Consider the following 16,566-nt stretch of genomic DNA (forward strand, 5'->3'; position numbering starts at 1 on the left):
CAAATAATAAGAACAGTTGATGAGGATGCAGGGAGAAAGGAACACTCATACAGAGCTGGTGAGATTGCAAATTAGTGTAGCCAGTACGGAAAGCATACAGAGATTCCTTGGAAAACTTGGAATGGAACCACCATTTAACCCAGCTATCCCACTTCTCAGTTTATACCCAAAGGACTTAAAAACAGCATACTAAGGCACACAGCCACATCAATGTTTATAGCAGCACAATTCATAATAGCTAAACTGTGGAACCAACCTCGATGCCCTTCATCAAATGAATGGATAAAGAAAATGTGGTATACATATATACACAATGGAATATTACTCAGCATTAAAAAGATAATAGAATCATGGCATTTGCAGGTAAATGAATGGAGTTGGAGAATATAATGCTAAGTGAAGTTAGCAAAACCAAAGGCCAAATGTTTTCTCTGATATGTGGACGCTCATACATAATGGGGGTGGGTGGGAAGCATGGGAGGATTAGATGAACTCTAGATAGGGCAGAGGTGAAGGAGAAAAAAGGAGCGGGCAGTGGGGTAGGAAAGGCGATGGAATGCGATGGACATCGTTACCCTAAGTGCATGTAGGAGACACGAATGGCATGACTCTTCTTTGTGTACAACCAGGGACACAAAAACTTGCGCTCTATATGTGTACCATGAATTGAAATGCATTCTGCTGTCATGTATAACAAATTAGAATAAATAAGTAAATAAAAGAAAATCTGCGGCATTACAGAAAAATTAAAAAATGGTTAAAATATTAAGCATTTTTTACATAAGGCAACTTACTTCCTTCTGACCAACCAGGTGACACAGCTAAGTCCCCGTGTTACGAACAGGACAGGGCTGAGAGGTGAAGCAACTTGGTCAAGGTTCCCATCTGGGGTGACTGCTGCCCACGGTCAGCCTGGTTCTAGCTGCTCTCATGAAGCAGCCCCGGGGGAGAGGCTCACTTGCAGGGCTCGGCTGCATTCATGAATGCAGGCGAGGGGGCACTGCTGGGATGAGCTTCCTGGAAGCTGGGGACGGTATCCTGCAAGAGGCCACTTTAAGGAAATCGAGAACAGTAGAGACTGGAGAGGGAGGTGGCCTTCACTGGGTTTCCTCAGGGGCCCATGTCTCTACAGCCTCTGCTCAGGAGGAAGAAGGAAAACTGGGAAGATGTGGGAAGGGGAAGGCCCTGGAAGCCCACCCATGGCTTCCTGCACCCCAGGGGCTGGGGCCAAGTAAGTGCCTGTGCACACAGGGTGGGTTTACTAGGCTTGTGGTGCTGAGATCTGCGCTCAGAAGAACCCCGGCCAGGCTCCAGCACCAGTTCCCCCTGCTCCAGGACTAGCTGAGGACTTTCAGGCCAGGTCAACAGGCCTGGTGGTGCTTGGCCCTTCATGGGGTCCTACATGCTGTAGTGGATACACAGCCAGGCCCCAACTGCACCCTGCAGGAGAAGGCACAGCGTTTCTATATCACCCGCATGGCCCACAGGGATGAGTCCCACGTGCAGCTGGGCAGTCACCTGGCTAGGAGCCCCCAGGACTCAATGGGACCTCTGTTTGTGATGGCAATACTGTCTGGGAGAGAAGCTAAGCGTGGAGGCGATTATGTCCTCTGAGGGAAGATTTTATTTCTCAGAATAGTCCCATTGTTAGATGGCACTCCGTTCAACTGTGTGAATTTAATAGTGTCCAACTCCCTATTAATTTTTGTCAGTGACTGTATAAAACAGGAAGAAAGAAGCCACCAGGCATGAAACTCAAAGCATGCGCCAGTCAGCAGTGAGACCCAACTGTATGTAAAGGTGTGCTCCGTCCTGCAGCTGCCATCTCAGGGACACAGGAGGGACTGTGCTTGGAAAGGGTGGCTGCACCATCGGATTTGTTCTCCGGCCACCCCACGTACTGCTCTGCTTCTCCCCATCTCTAAACCATTCAAACAAATGGCCACCCTTTGAAGCCTGCACCAGTGGGTGGGCAGTGGTCTCTTCCCAGGGAGAACCATTACCTGTTAGAGAAACCCTGCGGCAAACTGTGTAGCAGGCAGACGCCAGCCCGAGTTCAAGGACTCTCCCAAAAGCTTCTGGGATTGAATCCAGGTGCACATGCCACCCTGAGTGGTACCTGAGTACCAAGGACGCCCCCCAGGCCTCTGATTCCCAGGAGTGTGGACCTCCAACTAAAAGTTATAACAGACACTTGTGTCTAATGGCAAAAGATAATCCCAGCCACAAAACAGAAGCTGGCGCCACAAAGGCAAGAGGGCCGCTCCCCAGTTCCAGGGGAGCCTTCTGTTCTCAGTGGCTCCTGGAGCAGATTGGTGGGCACTGTCCTGCAGTGAGGGGCTAACACGGCAAAGGCTAGTGCTGAAGAAGAGGGGTCAAGAGAAGCCATGTGAGGACGCAGGGCTGGGAACAGCAGAGCTGAAGCGCTCCCAGAAAGGAAGCCTGGAAAGACCCAGCACCCTCATAGACCCCCCAAAGGGACCTACTCACAGTGAGGTGGGGCCCCAGAGCATAAGGGCTCGCACCCTGGGGCAGAAAAGGACCCAAGAGGGCTGGGCCTGCATACTGTGGAACGACAGGGCTGCGGCTCCTGTGGGGCCTCATTGCACTGGGCAGCAGCTAGAAACGTTTTTCTGGAAGGTTCTTGCAAAAAGAATCCTGAGCTGCCCTGGGCCCAGAAGTCCAGGGAAGCCACTAAGGCACAGGTAGATGAAGGAGGTCCTCTGGGACACACTGTTTTGTAGCCAACACAGAAACACAATCTCAGCTTCAAAGCTGGGCACACAGGAGCCCTGGCAAGCTCCCGTAAGGGACCCTGTGAGAGCTGCAGACCAGGCCTGTTTCTTCTCATGGACTTGTTAGGGGAAATCCCCAGAATGAATCTGGCAGAAAGGCTGACTTCAGAGTCATTCAGGGAGCTTGGAACCTGTTCACACAGGACACCCTAAACCATGTCCCCAGCTGCGCTACCTCCTCATGCAGATCTCACCGAGGCTCAGGAGGAATGGTGGCAGAGCGTGCTCAGTAAAGCTGACATGAAAAGTAAATGCTGCCCTCACCTCCTGCACCCCACAGTGAGCCTGCGGTGCAGTGCAGGAAGGAGCCACAACTGCTGTCCTAGGCCTCCCCTGTCTGAAGCCACAGTGGAGGGGAGCTTGTGGGAACCCTAAGGTGGTTCAACAAAGCCATCACCAAAGGCCCAACTGCACGGAAAAGGCCAGGGCAGCGGGTACCATGGGCTTTCCCCTAGAGCTTGTCCCATGTGGCAGCGCTAGCGCACCAAGGCTCAGGAGGAAGCATGAGGGCCTTGACACCTCGCACCTTGACACGCACGATGTCCAGCTGTCCTGCACAACAGGCCCAGCACATGACCCTGCCGCCCAATTCTGGGCATGTGGATGCTCGAGGTCTGATCTACTTGCCACCCTCTGTACCACAAGGCATAGCTCAGAGCAGAGAGGACCACATCTTCACCAGGGGCTCCCTTAGAAGAACAGCAGGGCAGCAAATGGCCACTGACAGCAGAGGAAGGGACGGGACCTATTGCAGCTCTGCTCCCCAAGCCCTTTCACTGAAGGCTACAGGGGTACCTGCCTGGACAAGCCACAATGCATGCAGCTCACAGTGGCAAGCCACGGCCCCCACAAATCCCTAGGGAGCCCCGAGGATGCCCTGCCACAGATAGCAGCCCTTCCACACCACAGGCCTCTAAGGAGCAGCTGCCTTATTGAAGTTCACACCTTAAACATCTCCCAGAGATCGGGAGCCATATCATACTTTTGAAATGTAGTTACACAGAGAACACAGGACAAATAAAACGTGTTCAGAAGGAATCAAAAGACCTCGGGAAGCCAGTTTCTGAAGAGAGGCACTCAGTGCTGGGAAGGGACAAAGCACAGCAGGAGGCATCTGCCACACAGCAGCAGGACCAGTCTGGGCCAGGCATCCCAAGACTCCAGAGCCTGCAGACAGAAGAGCCCCACCAGCTGCATGACATGGCTGGGAACAGGGTGAGGCCACCATGGGCTGCTGCTCTGGAGGTGGCCTCGGCCTAGGCACCTGACTAATTGGGAACCAGGAACCACATAGAGACCAGACGAAGCAGGAGACCTTCAATCACACTGGGCACATGGCTGCACTGGAGCATGGGTCGTGGGTCCCTCCTGGCCCAGTACAGAGCCACAGAACCCTGCAGACAAGCATTCCCCACTCCTGCAGGCCTCACAGAGGAGGCCCGGGTTGGGGCCTCAGCCAAGCCCTGGCCCAGAGAGGATCACCTCGGCCCTGGACATCTGTGTCTACCTGTCCTGAGTCATAGGCATCTCCACAGATTCTTCTTTGAAGCTTATTAATTTTTTATTTCACATTCCAATCTAACAAGTCTGATGTCATTTTCAATGCCCTCAAAAATTATAAGTAAATCAGAAAAAGCAAAAGAAATGTCACTTGCAGAGGAAGAGTCATCAGGAAGTCATAGATCACCCTCAATAAGTACAACTAAAATGCACCAACTAAAAAATGTGGAAAAAGTATGTTGACTTTAAAAAAATTTTTAAAAGGTGATAGATCAGAATTTAAAAGAATAATGACAAAGAGCAATCACAGGAGCAGGGAGAGCACCTAGCAACCAGAGACCCCTGGAGCATTCCTGAGGACACAATCAACCCAAAGGAGGTGACCCGGTCAACATCAGCTCCTTGTTCCAAATGCACTTTGGGACGTGAGAAAGAGTCACCGGCACCAAGCATGTGCAGAATGTCGACGCACGCAGAACTGGCATGTTCTGACATCAGCCACCTGGGGATCTTGAGCATGAGAAGCCTAGAAGCCTGGACCTCACAGTCAGCACTGGAAGCCGCAGTTCGTCAACAAAAGCAGCCTTCACAAGAAGCCCACTGCTCCAGGGCCTCCCTTTCTGGAAGCGACCGACTTCCCCCAGAGACCAGCCTTGAGTCACACCTGGGCTGCCCGTGTCATGGCTCATTACTGCACAGGCCGAGGACAGGCCAAAGGTTCCTGGGCTCCGCCACTGGAACACAGCACAACAGTGAGCACCGCCGCAGAAGGGCCACAGTGAGACCAAGACTGTGGCAGCACACCACTTCTGGGCACAGTGACCACTGTGTCACAAGGTGAATGTCAGCTTGCTCAGCTTTGCTGCTCACCCAGCTTCGTGACCGTTTCTGACCTACGTGACCTAGCGAAAGCGTGGTGATAGGCGACATCAATACGCAGAAGGGGGAAACAATGTTATAACTGCAACTTATCTGGCAAATGACTTCTCCCACTCTGGTCATCCCTGGGGAAAGGGTCCATGTGACTGCAGGGCTGTAAGGGGCCCAAGGCCCTCCTGAGGTCTGAGTGACACTAACCCCTAGCAAGGGAAGCCCCCAGAGTCCAAAACTGCAAGTACTTAGAACAGAGCATTGCTAGGGACGAGGGCTCTGCCAGGCGGCACCTGTGGGCAGAGGGGTGGCAGGTGGAGACCAACAGACAAGTAGAACCCCGAGAAAGAAGGAAGGGGCTGAGGGGCCCGCTGCACCAAGCAGGAGGACATGGGAAACCCACGTGCTACTGCCAGGTGCTCTGCCACCCGTGGAACCCAATAATCAAGGACACTAGTGGAAGGCCAAAGACTCTACATCCCTCTGCAGGAAGTACCCTTCCAGCCTAAAGATGCAAACAAAAGCAAAATAATTCATTTTACCTGGGACTGACGAGTTTTAAAAACAATACCACCAGGGAATTGTTTCTTAATATATGAAACCAATCATAGAACTACAAAGAAACTCCACCTGTCTATCATGCTAACCCACATGTCCTTTCAACAGGGTCTGGCATGTCCAGTACATAAAGCAACATGGTGGAAGCAAAATACAGGGAAGACAGGAGTGGGAAAAGCCACAGAACTGTCCACACACAGAACCTGTCAGGGAAGGCTTATTAAAAGGGTGAGGAGTAAGTTCAGTTTGACAGATGTGATGCGCACAGACGGGAAGGGACAGGCAGGGCGAGACAGAGATGCCGAGATAAGACAGAGCAAGACACAGCGCAACAGTCACACAGAGTGACAGAGACAGAGTTACAGAGAGAGAGAGAGAGAGAGAGACAAGGGACAGAGAAAGAAGGCACTTCCACACTGGGGATCGTTAATCAGCGAAGGCAGAGCTGGGTTTCCAAAGCAGCAACAAGGACTGAGGCAAGGACGAGCCCAGGCCCAGTGGGCCGGTCTTCCGAACCCTGAGGGACCTGCTCCAATGCAAAGCAGGCCACACTGGCCTAAGGACTCACCCCGAGCACACCGCAGCCAGCCGGGCTCCTACCTTTCCCATAGAAGAACTTGCGGTAATAGTAGGCCCCGAGGTCGACATGCTCTATGATGTAGCGCTTGACCTTCTCCCTGTGGACGGGCTGGTTTTCCCGTGGCACCTCCAAGACGGAGACGCCTGCATTGGTGCAGTGGGAACTCAGGGAGGACTCAAAGGAGCAGCTTTCTACTGGAGCCCAGAGAGGCTGAGCTGGCTCGAGACAGTGCAATGCGCCGGTCGCCCTCCCCGCCCGTCTCGTTTCTGAAGTAAGGGCAGCTGAGAACCAGGTCATTGCTCTTCCCATCCCCCTCGTCAGCGTCCAGGTTCTCCTTCGAGTTGAGGTCCTCCTTGCTGCCCAGAGGGGACTCGCAGCCGCCCGCCTGGCCTGCAGGCGCCTGGGTCTGCGAGGCGGCCTCGGCCCCCGTGGTAGTGTTCTTCCGTCTCCCCACGTTGGCCCTGGTAGCCATGGCTTCATTGATGTTGAACAGGACACTCTGCACGTCATAATGTGCGAAGCACCGCTGGCAGTTCCAAGGGCGGACAACCCTGTCCAGGCGGCCATCTTCCAGGTCAGACACAAACTTGAAGGTCTCATGCTCACTCTTGACGGTCCACAGCTTCCGAAAGAGGGAGGTTTCCACCGACTCTGATTTCAACCTGCGCTTGAAAGGCTTGTCCCTGTCCCTCCCCACCAGGAGCGCACTGTCCACATAGTCCAATCCTGAGATGCGGACAAATTCTCCCCGAGAAATCTGAGCTGCTGCTTGCAGGCTGGGGGAGATTGCAGAGTCACAGGGAAAAAACTCAGGAAACCCAAGTGGGACCATTGCTTTGGGGTCATAGTTGTCCATGCGATAGCCTCGCAGCATAGCAAAGAAGCTTTCTCCAGAGAGGCCCTGCCTGTCGATGGACGATGTGCTTCCATACTCCCTGTGCAGGGCCGCCCCAGTGTTGGGGTTGACCGCACGCTGGTCCAAGACATCCTCGGCATCGATGTCACTAATGGTGACATCACTGTTGCTTCTCTGCCTTATGGGGTGCAGCCCTCTTTGGGGAGAATGAACAAAGATGTCTCCGATGGTGTACTTGGCCTCCACCAAGCCCAGGTCAAGCTGCTCCCCCTGCTGCCCCTCGCTCTGGTCACTCTGCCCATTCTGCAGAATGGATGTCACACTCTCGTGGCTGCTCTGAGACCGGCTGTCCCATAGTGTCTTGCAGGGTGGCTCCTTGGGGCAGTCCTTTTTAGGTGGCCACTCAGACACTCTGGCTCTAACGCCCATTTTGGGCATGGCTGGGGTACTGCTGGCTGGTCCACCACCACTCTCACTGGAACTCGAGGCATTCAAGGAAGCAGCAGGTCCCATGTTGCCATTAATGGCTTTAAATTTCCGAGCAAAATAATCATCTGACTGCATGATTCTAGGAGGGCCCGTGAACTGGGAAGGGGCTCTGCCAAGCTTGGGCTTCTCTGCTGGTGGCTGTCTTGGGTCACTCATGTCCAACCTGGTGAGAAGCTGAGCGTCACCAGTAAGACTGCTGTAAACCTACATCCACTGCCATTTGCAACTCTAGAATACAGGCACATAAAGGCCTGGACTATTTTCTCTTCGTCACCAAAAGCAATCAACGTCCTTTGAGTCTAGTTTCTCCAAGCCAACCCACTTCTCGGCTGTTGACAACTCGGTTGCCTCTACTTTTCAACAGCATTCCTCCAGACAGCTGACCAGGGGTATTCTCTTCACCTACGTCAAGATAGGAAACAGACATTAGCATTGATGAAGCTCAGGCTCAACAGGTTCTGTGGTCTGGCTTCTTTCCTTCTGCTTCTGCCCACATCAATTCCCCTGAACTGTCAAAACCTCAGGTCTCCACAGAGCTACTGCCACCTCTCCTCTCTGGAGCACTGTTCCCTGAGAGGGTGGCCAGAAGCCACACACAGAGCCTTCCATGCACTCAAGGGCCTTCCTAGGATGCCTGCAGTCACACGTTCTGGGGCAGACCTAGCATGAATATGAGAACCAGGCTGTGTAGACACACAGCCCACACTCCACGGTCCTGCAGTACCTGTCAATCCAACAGTGTTCCCCTCTCCCACCACGGCTGACCCACACTCCAGGCCAGCAGCCTTCCCCTCAGCCCCAGCCATGGTGACATCACACAGCCCAGCCTAACGGCGGCCACCCTGACAGGCTGCGTCAGCTGCGAGAGCAACAGCAGTCATGGGTGCAACATTCCGTGTGGGCCAACACCAGGCACTGGCAAGGCCTTTTCCTACCCACCACTCATGGTCAAATCGCATCTCAGAGACCCCCAAGAGTGGGAGGGGTCCTTAGGGATTTGGCATTTCAGAGTAAGTTTCTTATGTCCCACAATCGTTTTGTCAAACATGCTGGATAAAACAAAAGACACCTGCAAGTCGTTAACTCTGTGGCTGACCTGGCAGAAACAATGTGATCAACTCTTCTTTGAAAATGTTTTTCTTCTCATTTATTCTGTCTCTGATGAGACAAAATATTGATAGGTATTTTATATTTTCCCAGCACACGTATGACGGTCTAATTCAGAAGAGAAACTCTACCTCTTCTGAAAACAGCAACGCTAAGAAAGACGTGATCAAACCCGTTTCTCTTGCCTCTCCAAGTGTGAGGAACGCTGCAGTTCAGCTGGAAGCCGAGACCCCCGACGCCCAGTGGTGGGTGGACCAGGACAGTAGCCCTCCCCTCGGTAGGAAAGTGTCAGTGTGGGCATGACCCACGCGGTTTCACAGCAGGGGCCTGGAATCGTGTAGACACACAGCCCACACTCCCATGCGGAGCATCCAGGCTGACGCAGGGTGACGGAATTTCCTACACAGTGCAGCCATTATGAGATGCATCCCTGGAAATGGAGACAGTGACAACAGAAGAACAAGAGAACAGCCCTCCGTCTTCTGGAGCATGTCTGATTCACTGGGCTCGGTTTCCACAGAGCCTACCAACTCTGCTGCCCAACTCTGCTGCCCAACTCAAGGTGGACCACAGACCTAGCATGAACGTGAGAACCAGGAACTCCAAGAGAACACTCTAGGACCCTGGACTTGGCTGTGGCGCCACAAGCACAGGCAACAGCAAGAAGCAACTGTAACTGGACTTCATAAAAATCAAACCTTGGCGGTCAGCAGAGCTGAGTGAGAAGGCAGGAGGGGGTGGCACTGGTGAGCCGTGTGAAGCTAAGGCCTCAGCAGGAGCCATACCGCGTGCCCCCACGCTCATACCAGGCCCTGCTGGCACCCGCAGAGCAGCCCTGTGGTGCTGGACACCGGGAAGGCTGCCTGGGTGGTCACATCTGGCCAAGTAGCCCATCGACACACCCCCAACACAGCTCCCCTTGACCTCAAGACTCTCCCCACCTCTGAACTATAGCACGGAGCATGCAGGCTGTGACTCATGGAACGAATCTATCCTAACAGGGAGTGCCACACACAAATTCTACAACTGTGATTTATACCCATGAACACACGAGGCATGATGGGTAGCCTCCGATACACGGTCCCACAGCGGTGTATGCCCAGACCCACACCCCGCAGCCAGACCCATGCGGCACACCTTGGGCCCTCTGGTCCCAGGCAGAAGAAAGAGTTCCCCAAAGGGTTCAAAGGGCCCCAAGCCAGGCGCCAATGGAAAGCACACCAGCACCTGGGAACACAGGGAGAGGAGCCTCCAAAGCTGCCATGTAGTGTCTGTGAGCCTCTCCGCTTAACCCAGTCTCCCTCCTGAGTGTCTGGCTTCAGCTCAAACTACATCAACATTTCCATTATAAATCTGTTTTCACATTTTCCTGGTTTGATTGAAAAACATGTTAGTATGAAACACAAGCATAAGTTTGAATTTTAATGCTTTTTATCGGCAAAACGGTTTTTCTACAAAATCAAAACGTCAGGAAGCAAGTCTGAGAAAAACAAAGCTTCTGTAGAAAATTCTTCAGATATACATTTTATATCCTCGGTTCTCAAGCACAATTTGTTCTCTATTTAGGTCAGTTACTGTCCACCTGAAGGACTGGCATTCACCTTGCACCTCGGTCCCACATCACTGCAGGGTCTTCTCCAGGTTTTCGTCCACGCATTACGCCTCACGGAGAGGAACTCTGAGTGAGCCTTCCTCCAGCAAGTTCCTCATGGTGCGTGCATTATAAATGTTGAAAAGCAGCAAAGAATTCCTACCAGTAACTAGGGCTGCTGATTTTATATACATTGAACAGAACCTTGAGATGCTCCACAGAAAAGAGATTCAATGTCCCATCAAAATTACAAACGTTGACATTTCAAGGGACTTTCTCCTGAGGGGCAGGTTCTGCAGCCAGGCAGGACAGAATTCGCAGAAGCAAAGGGCCACACTGGGGACTAACCTGGTGAGACAACCTCCAGCCCCTCGGTTGGTCAAGGAGAGCAGGGAAGCTGCTCCAAGAGAGTGAGGGCCAAGATAAGCCAGCGTTGCCTACAAAGCCGTGCCCCTGTGACCTAAGACTGCCCTGCACTTCCCCAAGTCTCTCTCCATCACCACACAGCTTCTTCTCTGTGACCACCAGGCAAAACATTCTTCCCAACATCTCATATGCTGATGTTGCTCAGATATAAATCACGGTGAGGAAAGCTGGAGAGAATCTAACTTAACCCAGGAGCTCAGGGACAACCTTGGCCACACTCTCGCTCCAAGGGCGAAATGACAGCTCCCAGGCTCTTGGACTACTGCCATGGGTGCTGCTTTCCTCTCACCTCTTCAGACATCAATCACAGAGCCTAGGAACTGAAAGCAGGCTTGGGGCAAACAGGCCCAGAAACTGCTCAGAGTGCCATCATACGTCTCCAAGAGGACCAGTCGGGGGTGGCTGCGCCAAGTCAGTGTTGTTTACGCATTGACTGGAGATGTCTTGAGCTCAGAACTGCACCTCCAGGAGTGATCCCACTCCAGAGGCAGGGAGCAGAAGCCCCCTGCCTGGAAACTCACTACAAATGCCACTGACATCAAAAGCCTATTCATGTCCAAATACTTAACAATACTGATGGCTCAAGTTCAAGGCCAGCCTCAGTAACTCAGTGACAACTTTGTGTCAAAATAAAAAAGGCTAGAGCGGTAGTCCCATGGTAAAAGCATCTCTGGATTCAATTTCCAGTAACCCCCACCCCCCAAAAAAAGGCTTAAAGAATATGCTTTAAACTGGGCGCTGTGGTGCAAGGCTGTAATCCCGGTGGCTCAGGAGGCTGAGGCAGGAGGATTCTGAGTTCAAAGCAGCCTCAGCAACTTAGTGAGGTCCTAAGAAACTGTCTCTAAGTAAAATACACAAAAGGGCCGAGGATGTGGCTCAGAGGTTAAGTGACCCTGGGTTCAATTCCGAGTATCCAAAAAAAAAAAAAGTGCTTTAATTTGGATGGTTCCACTATGCTGTTCTATCCTGTACCAGTACTATCTCATAACTCCATTGCGTGTGCAGTTAGCTGTGCCAAGCACTCAGTAATGAAGATCGGCTCATTTCTCAGAACAGAGCCCATTCTGAACAAGAGAATTAAGAAATATTCACATTCACACACGTACGTAGCTCACCAACGGCACAAGAGAAGAACGTCAGAGCAACCCAAGGACTGCTGTGGACGGTCAGTCTTCCATCTGTACATTAAACACATGCTGGAACTCACAAACTATGATGTGACTGGGCACTTCATGAAGCAGGCACACCTTGATTTTCTTAGTGAAAAGCCCCCCGAAAGCCTGACCTCGTGCCCGTCATTCAGCAGGAATGAAAGAGTCACAATGGCTGATGGCCCAGGTGGGCAGTACAGTCAGGCAAAAGGTTGGACCACAGCTGCACTAAGTGACCCTGTGATGTGGCCTGATGGCCTGACCTGGGTCTCTGTCCTCTCTGCAAACTAGAGATCATCATGGGACCCACCTGTCAGGCCACAGGGCCCAGTGAGATGGCATCTGGGAGCACCCTCTGGGAACTGTGCCTGCCTCCAGCTGAGACATTGGAGCCCACCTGTTGTTTACTCACTGACTGGAGATGTCTTCAATGTCAAGAGCAGGTAGGTATGGCCCTACTGGCAAAATATCACTGTTCCGAGTCTCCCAGAAAAGTTCTCGACCCTACGGTAACCTCTTGAGCCAAGTGACCTCAGGCAGCAGCAGTCGCAACCACGCCCACCTGAACACTGGCCAGACTGCAAGGCACAGACGGGGTCCTCCACAGAAACCTGCCACAAGATACTGGTCTCAAGGCCATGGAAAAGGAGGACCCAGGCATGCGGGTGTGGGGGAGGGCCAAGACCAAGTGCAGAGGCCTCTTTACCCTGCCAACACACACTTCCTTCTCAACATGGCAGGGCAGTAACGGACTTGGAAAGGACAACATGGCAATGTCTGCTCCTGTGAAAGTGTCTTTCTACCTAGGCACTGAGCATACCACCCTGCTGGGCACCCACTCCCCTCCCAGGGGCTCATGTCACCATCATGTTCTCCTGCCTGCCCCAGTTCCCAAAAGCAGAGAGTGGAAGTGAGGACCCCATCTTCTGGTTTCAAATCCTCCAAGAGAAGCCACATGGGACCCTCGCCACCCAGGAGCTGTGACTGTGGGGACTCCTGCTGTGCACAGCCTGAAGCCCCACGGGCTTCCCATCCCAGTACAGACACACATAACCTAGAGGACAGGCGGCTTTCAGCAACTCTGGGGCCTCAAGAGAATGTGTTTTGAGTCGAGTGCTCCAATTCTCCTAACTTAGAGGACAGGCTGGGAACTATTTCTCGGAAATGTTTGGGACAGACTCATTTATGTGCTCTACACACAGCACTGCAGTCTGGACCCTGACTGCCTCGAGGCCCTCACGCTCCTGGCGCGATCCCTAGTGAGACATGACTGGGAGGCGGGCCTGCTGGACAGCTGCCACTCACTGGGGCATGCCCTCGCCTCCTGGGGCCTACCGGGCAGTGACCCAAGTGGTTCTGCTCTACCACATGCTCCCCCAAAGCAGCAGAGCCAACCGACCACAGATGGAACCTCTAAACACGGGACCCAAGATAAGCATTTTCTTCACAAGTTGATTACTGCAGGCATGTATAATAGGAACTGTAAGCTGACCAACCAACCTTAGAAACTAAAGTCACCCAATAGAACCTTCCACCTACAAGCAGAGCTGCATCTATGCCAAGGCGTGATGTCCACCTCTCAAGAACTACTCAAGGAGATCCAATCATATGATATGCTGCATAGAAAACACTTATTTGCAGAAGTTCTCAAATATTTGGTGCATAATCATCACAGAATGGCCTTCACACTTGCACATCTGATCCTCCTGGGTCCTTTCAACACTTCCCACCTCTTCCATTTCCCTCTACCACAGAAGAGAATGCAAACTCCTCAGCCCAGCAAGCAGGGCCCTGCAATGCCTGACCCCAGCCTTTCCCACTGTCCAAGAAACCAGGCCCTGAGCTAAAAGAAGTGAGTTAGGCAAACAGAAAGCGTCTGCCCCATGTGTGCTGCAGCAACGTCCTTGGTCCTAGCAGTCTCTGTCTTCATCCTTGGGCCCAGCTGAGCCCACCAGGACCTTGTGTCCCCTCCATTCTGTGTGTTCCTCCCTAACCGTCTGCTGAGGCTATGAATGGACGGTGCCTGGTTTGTATACACTGTTAGTTGCACATGACAAAAATCAGGCTTTGCTGCCTAGTAATTCCCTGACTCAGAAAATCAGCTAAGTATTTCAAGAATCTGCAAGAAGCTATTTCCGGTAAACTTTGTCAGCATGTGCTCCTCCACAGCCTCAGGCTGCGCTAGCAGAGGTGCTCTGAGCATCTCCGTCCCCTCCGAACATCCCTGCCTTTTAAAGGACAGCCTGTGCCCATGCTGACCAGTGAAAGCCTCTGAGCTCACATTTCACCTGGCTCAGCCCCGCTGGCAAGAGGACCGTGAGTCTGCCCAGGCGCACAGCATTTCAGTGACTCTCCAGAAGGCCTGCTGTGTGACGCGGCAGAATCAGCACTGTAGAGGACTGCATCCCGACGACATGCACAGCCCGGTCTCCACAGGCAAAAGGAAAGCAAGCCCAGAATGCCTGGGGCCTCCTCGCTCTGCTCCACCTCAATCACAGCACTCTGAAGTGGGTGGTACAGGCCACCTGCCCACAGACCAGCACCAAGAGGCCCCAGACACCTGTGAACAGGAAGCCTGTAACACACTGCAGCTTCATCTCCACACCTCTCCAGGAGAGAGGCCATAGAGCAGGTGGACAGCCACAGGCAGCAAAGCAGCCGTCCAGGCTGGAGCAGATCCCAGAGCACATCCCCATCTCCAGAGGCCTCAGGCCCACTGGCCTTTACCAGACGGCTCAGCACCTCCGCAGGCAGAGTCTCAGGGGTGCCTTGCAGGACATGCAGGATGCAGCATACACAGGGACAGTGGCTGCAAGCTAACTCCTGGCTTCTTACTGCATACACTTTGTATTTGCTCTCACCGTCTGAGGCCAGACTCTGGACTAAAGTACATGACAGGAACATCATGGGGCTCCATGAGTCTACATCCCCCAAAGCTGCAGCAGCTTGGTTTGCTGGCTACACCAGTGGTCCACGCATGCAGCACAGCGGTGAGCAGGATGAACTGCATGCAACCAGATGGCACTCCAGCCCCAGGAGCCAGCGTCCGTCCTTCCTCCCAGGCAAAAAGACCAGGGAACAGAGAGGCTCTCCTTAACTGTCATCTGCAGCTGGATACACACAGCATCCAGTTTCCCAGCCCAAACGTAATCACCTCGCTGTCTGGAGCTGAGCAGCAGTGGGGTTACACTGCTGTGATTTTCAGTCACTGTATTGGTGGCTTCCTTCCCTGCCAATATGTAAAGATTTTCTGTTCAAATAAGTCACAGCTTTCTCTGGGCGCTGCAGAGCTGCTGGACACACTTCAGAAAGTGAGTTACACACAGACTGAGGCGTGGTTCTGTCCCTCCCTTCTCCAGTGTCACTGAGGTATGCACCATCAACAACTGAGCTGCAGTGACTCTGAGGCTAGGGATGCACCCATCACAAAACAGAAAGCCATTTCCTGCTCTCAGAAGCAACCACAGAGCACAACCAGGCATTGGGGCATTCATAGCTGGGCAGCAGGGGCACCCGCCAGTCCAGGGGACTCACTTCTCACCTGCTTACCCCAACCCCACAAGCAGAACTTCACAATGCAGTCGTTTTCAAAGACATTAGTGAACTTCAGAGCACACAAATTAGACAAGGAGTGACAAGATGTTGCCTGTATGCTCACAGCCTGTCTCTGAAAGGACACGAGACACAAGCCACACCACAGGGCAGGGGTGGGAGAACTGTTCCCTGAGCAGCCTCTGGACAATGGGAACACATTTCTCTAAGTGAAGAGAACTCTTTTCTTCTCCCCACCAAATCACACCAGAATTTTATATGCGGAACACACAGCTAAATTACACAACAGTCGGAGAGAGATGTCTCCCCCGGTCACTTCTGGGAGAGCTCACCCGTTAGTCTATTTTCTGTTACCATAATGCAATACCTGAGGCTGGGTCAGTGATTAAGAAAAATGACCACCACCGGCCTCAGAAAGCACACAGCCTCCAGGCCACACGTCCCTCGGATCAGCCTGGTCCTCCATGAGCCTGGGGAAAGGGTGCTAGGCCAAGAGATGCCTCCAATGTACTTGCGATGCAGCTGAGTGATGAAGGCAGGCACACTTCAGTGATGGCAGGAGCTCCCTTTTCTGGGACATGAACAGAGGCAGGTGCTGCCTGAAACTCCGGGGGCTGAGGCACAAACCCGAGGAGAACCTGGGCCTTCTAAGTCACACAGGAACAACAAGCAGCGCTAGGCTGCTTCTCCCTTGCCTGTACCTGGTCCCTACGTGTCCCCACCACCTCTGTGTGTGACAGTCCTGTGCAGGGAGGAAGAACGGGTTCTCACGTAGAGTGTCCCAAAGGAGGCAGCTATGCCAGGAATGTCCTCTTCCTCCCTGTGCAGAAGTGGAGACCCATGTTGGGATGGCTGAAAGGGGCCAGGCGCGTAGTTACCTACAAGATGGAGTGCAGCATCTACCTCAACTCCAGCTGTCCACACCCACCTGGGTATTTTTGTTGTTGCTGCATGAAATATGTATTAATAATGCCACTTCATCAGTTTACCAAATGGCATCTTGCTGTATTTAAAGGAGTGTTCATTACTCAAAGGACCATCTGTCTAAGAGCTCGACAGACGATTCAAGGAGCCGCCATCTATTGGAGGGT

The 16,566-nt window shown here is 52.7% G+C and overlaps 1 protein-coding gene across 1 annotated transcript in view; it reads right to left on the reverse strand.

Moving 5' to 3' along the window:
- Positions 1-16,566, reverse strand: part of LOC308651275 (signal-induced proliferation-associated 1-like protein 2) — a gene marked incomplete at its 3' end in the record, with an annotated part of 82,813 nt that overhangs the window by 12,763 nt on the left and 53,484 nt on the right. The window contains 2 exon segments of the mRNA XM_081298201.1: positions 6,324-6,495; positions 6,497-8,050. Coding sequence (XP_081154327.1) covers positions 6,324-6,495; positions 6,497-7,804 — 1,480 coding nt within the window. The 5' untranslated portion in view covers positions 7,805-8,050.

The sequence above is a fragment of the Spermophilus citellus genome (genome assembly GCF_964194105.1).
Source record: "Spermophilus citellus genome assembly, chromosome: 6".
Taxonomy (NCBI): Eukaryota; Metazoa; Chordata; class Mammalia; order Rodentia; family Sciuridae; genus Spermophilus; species Spermophilus citellus.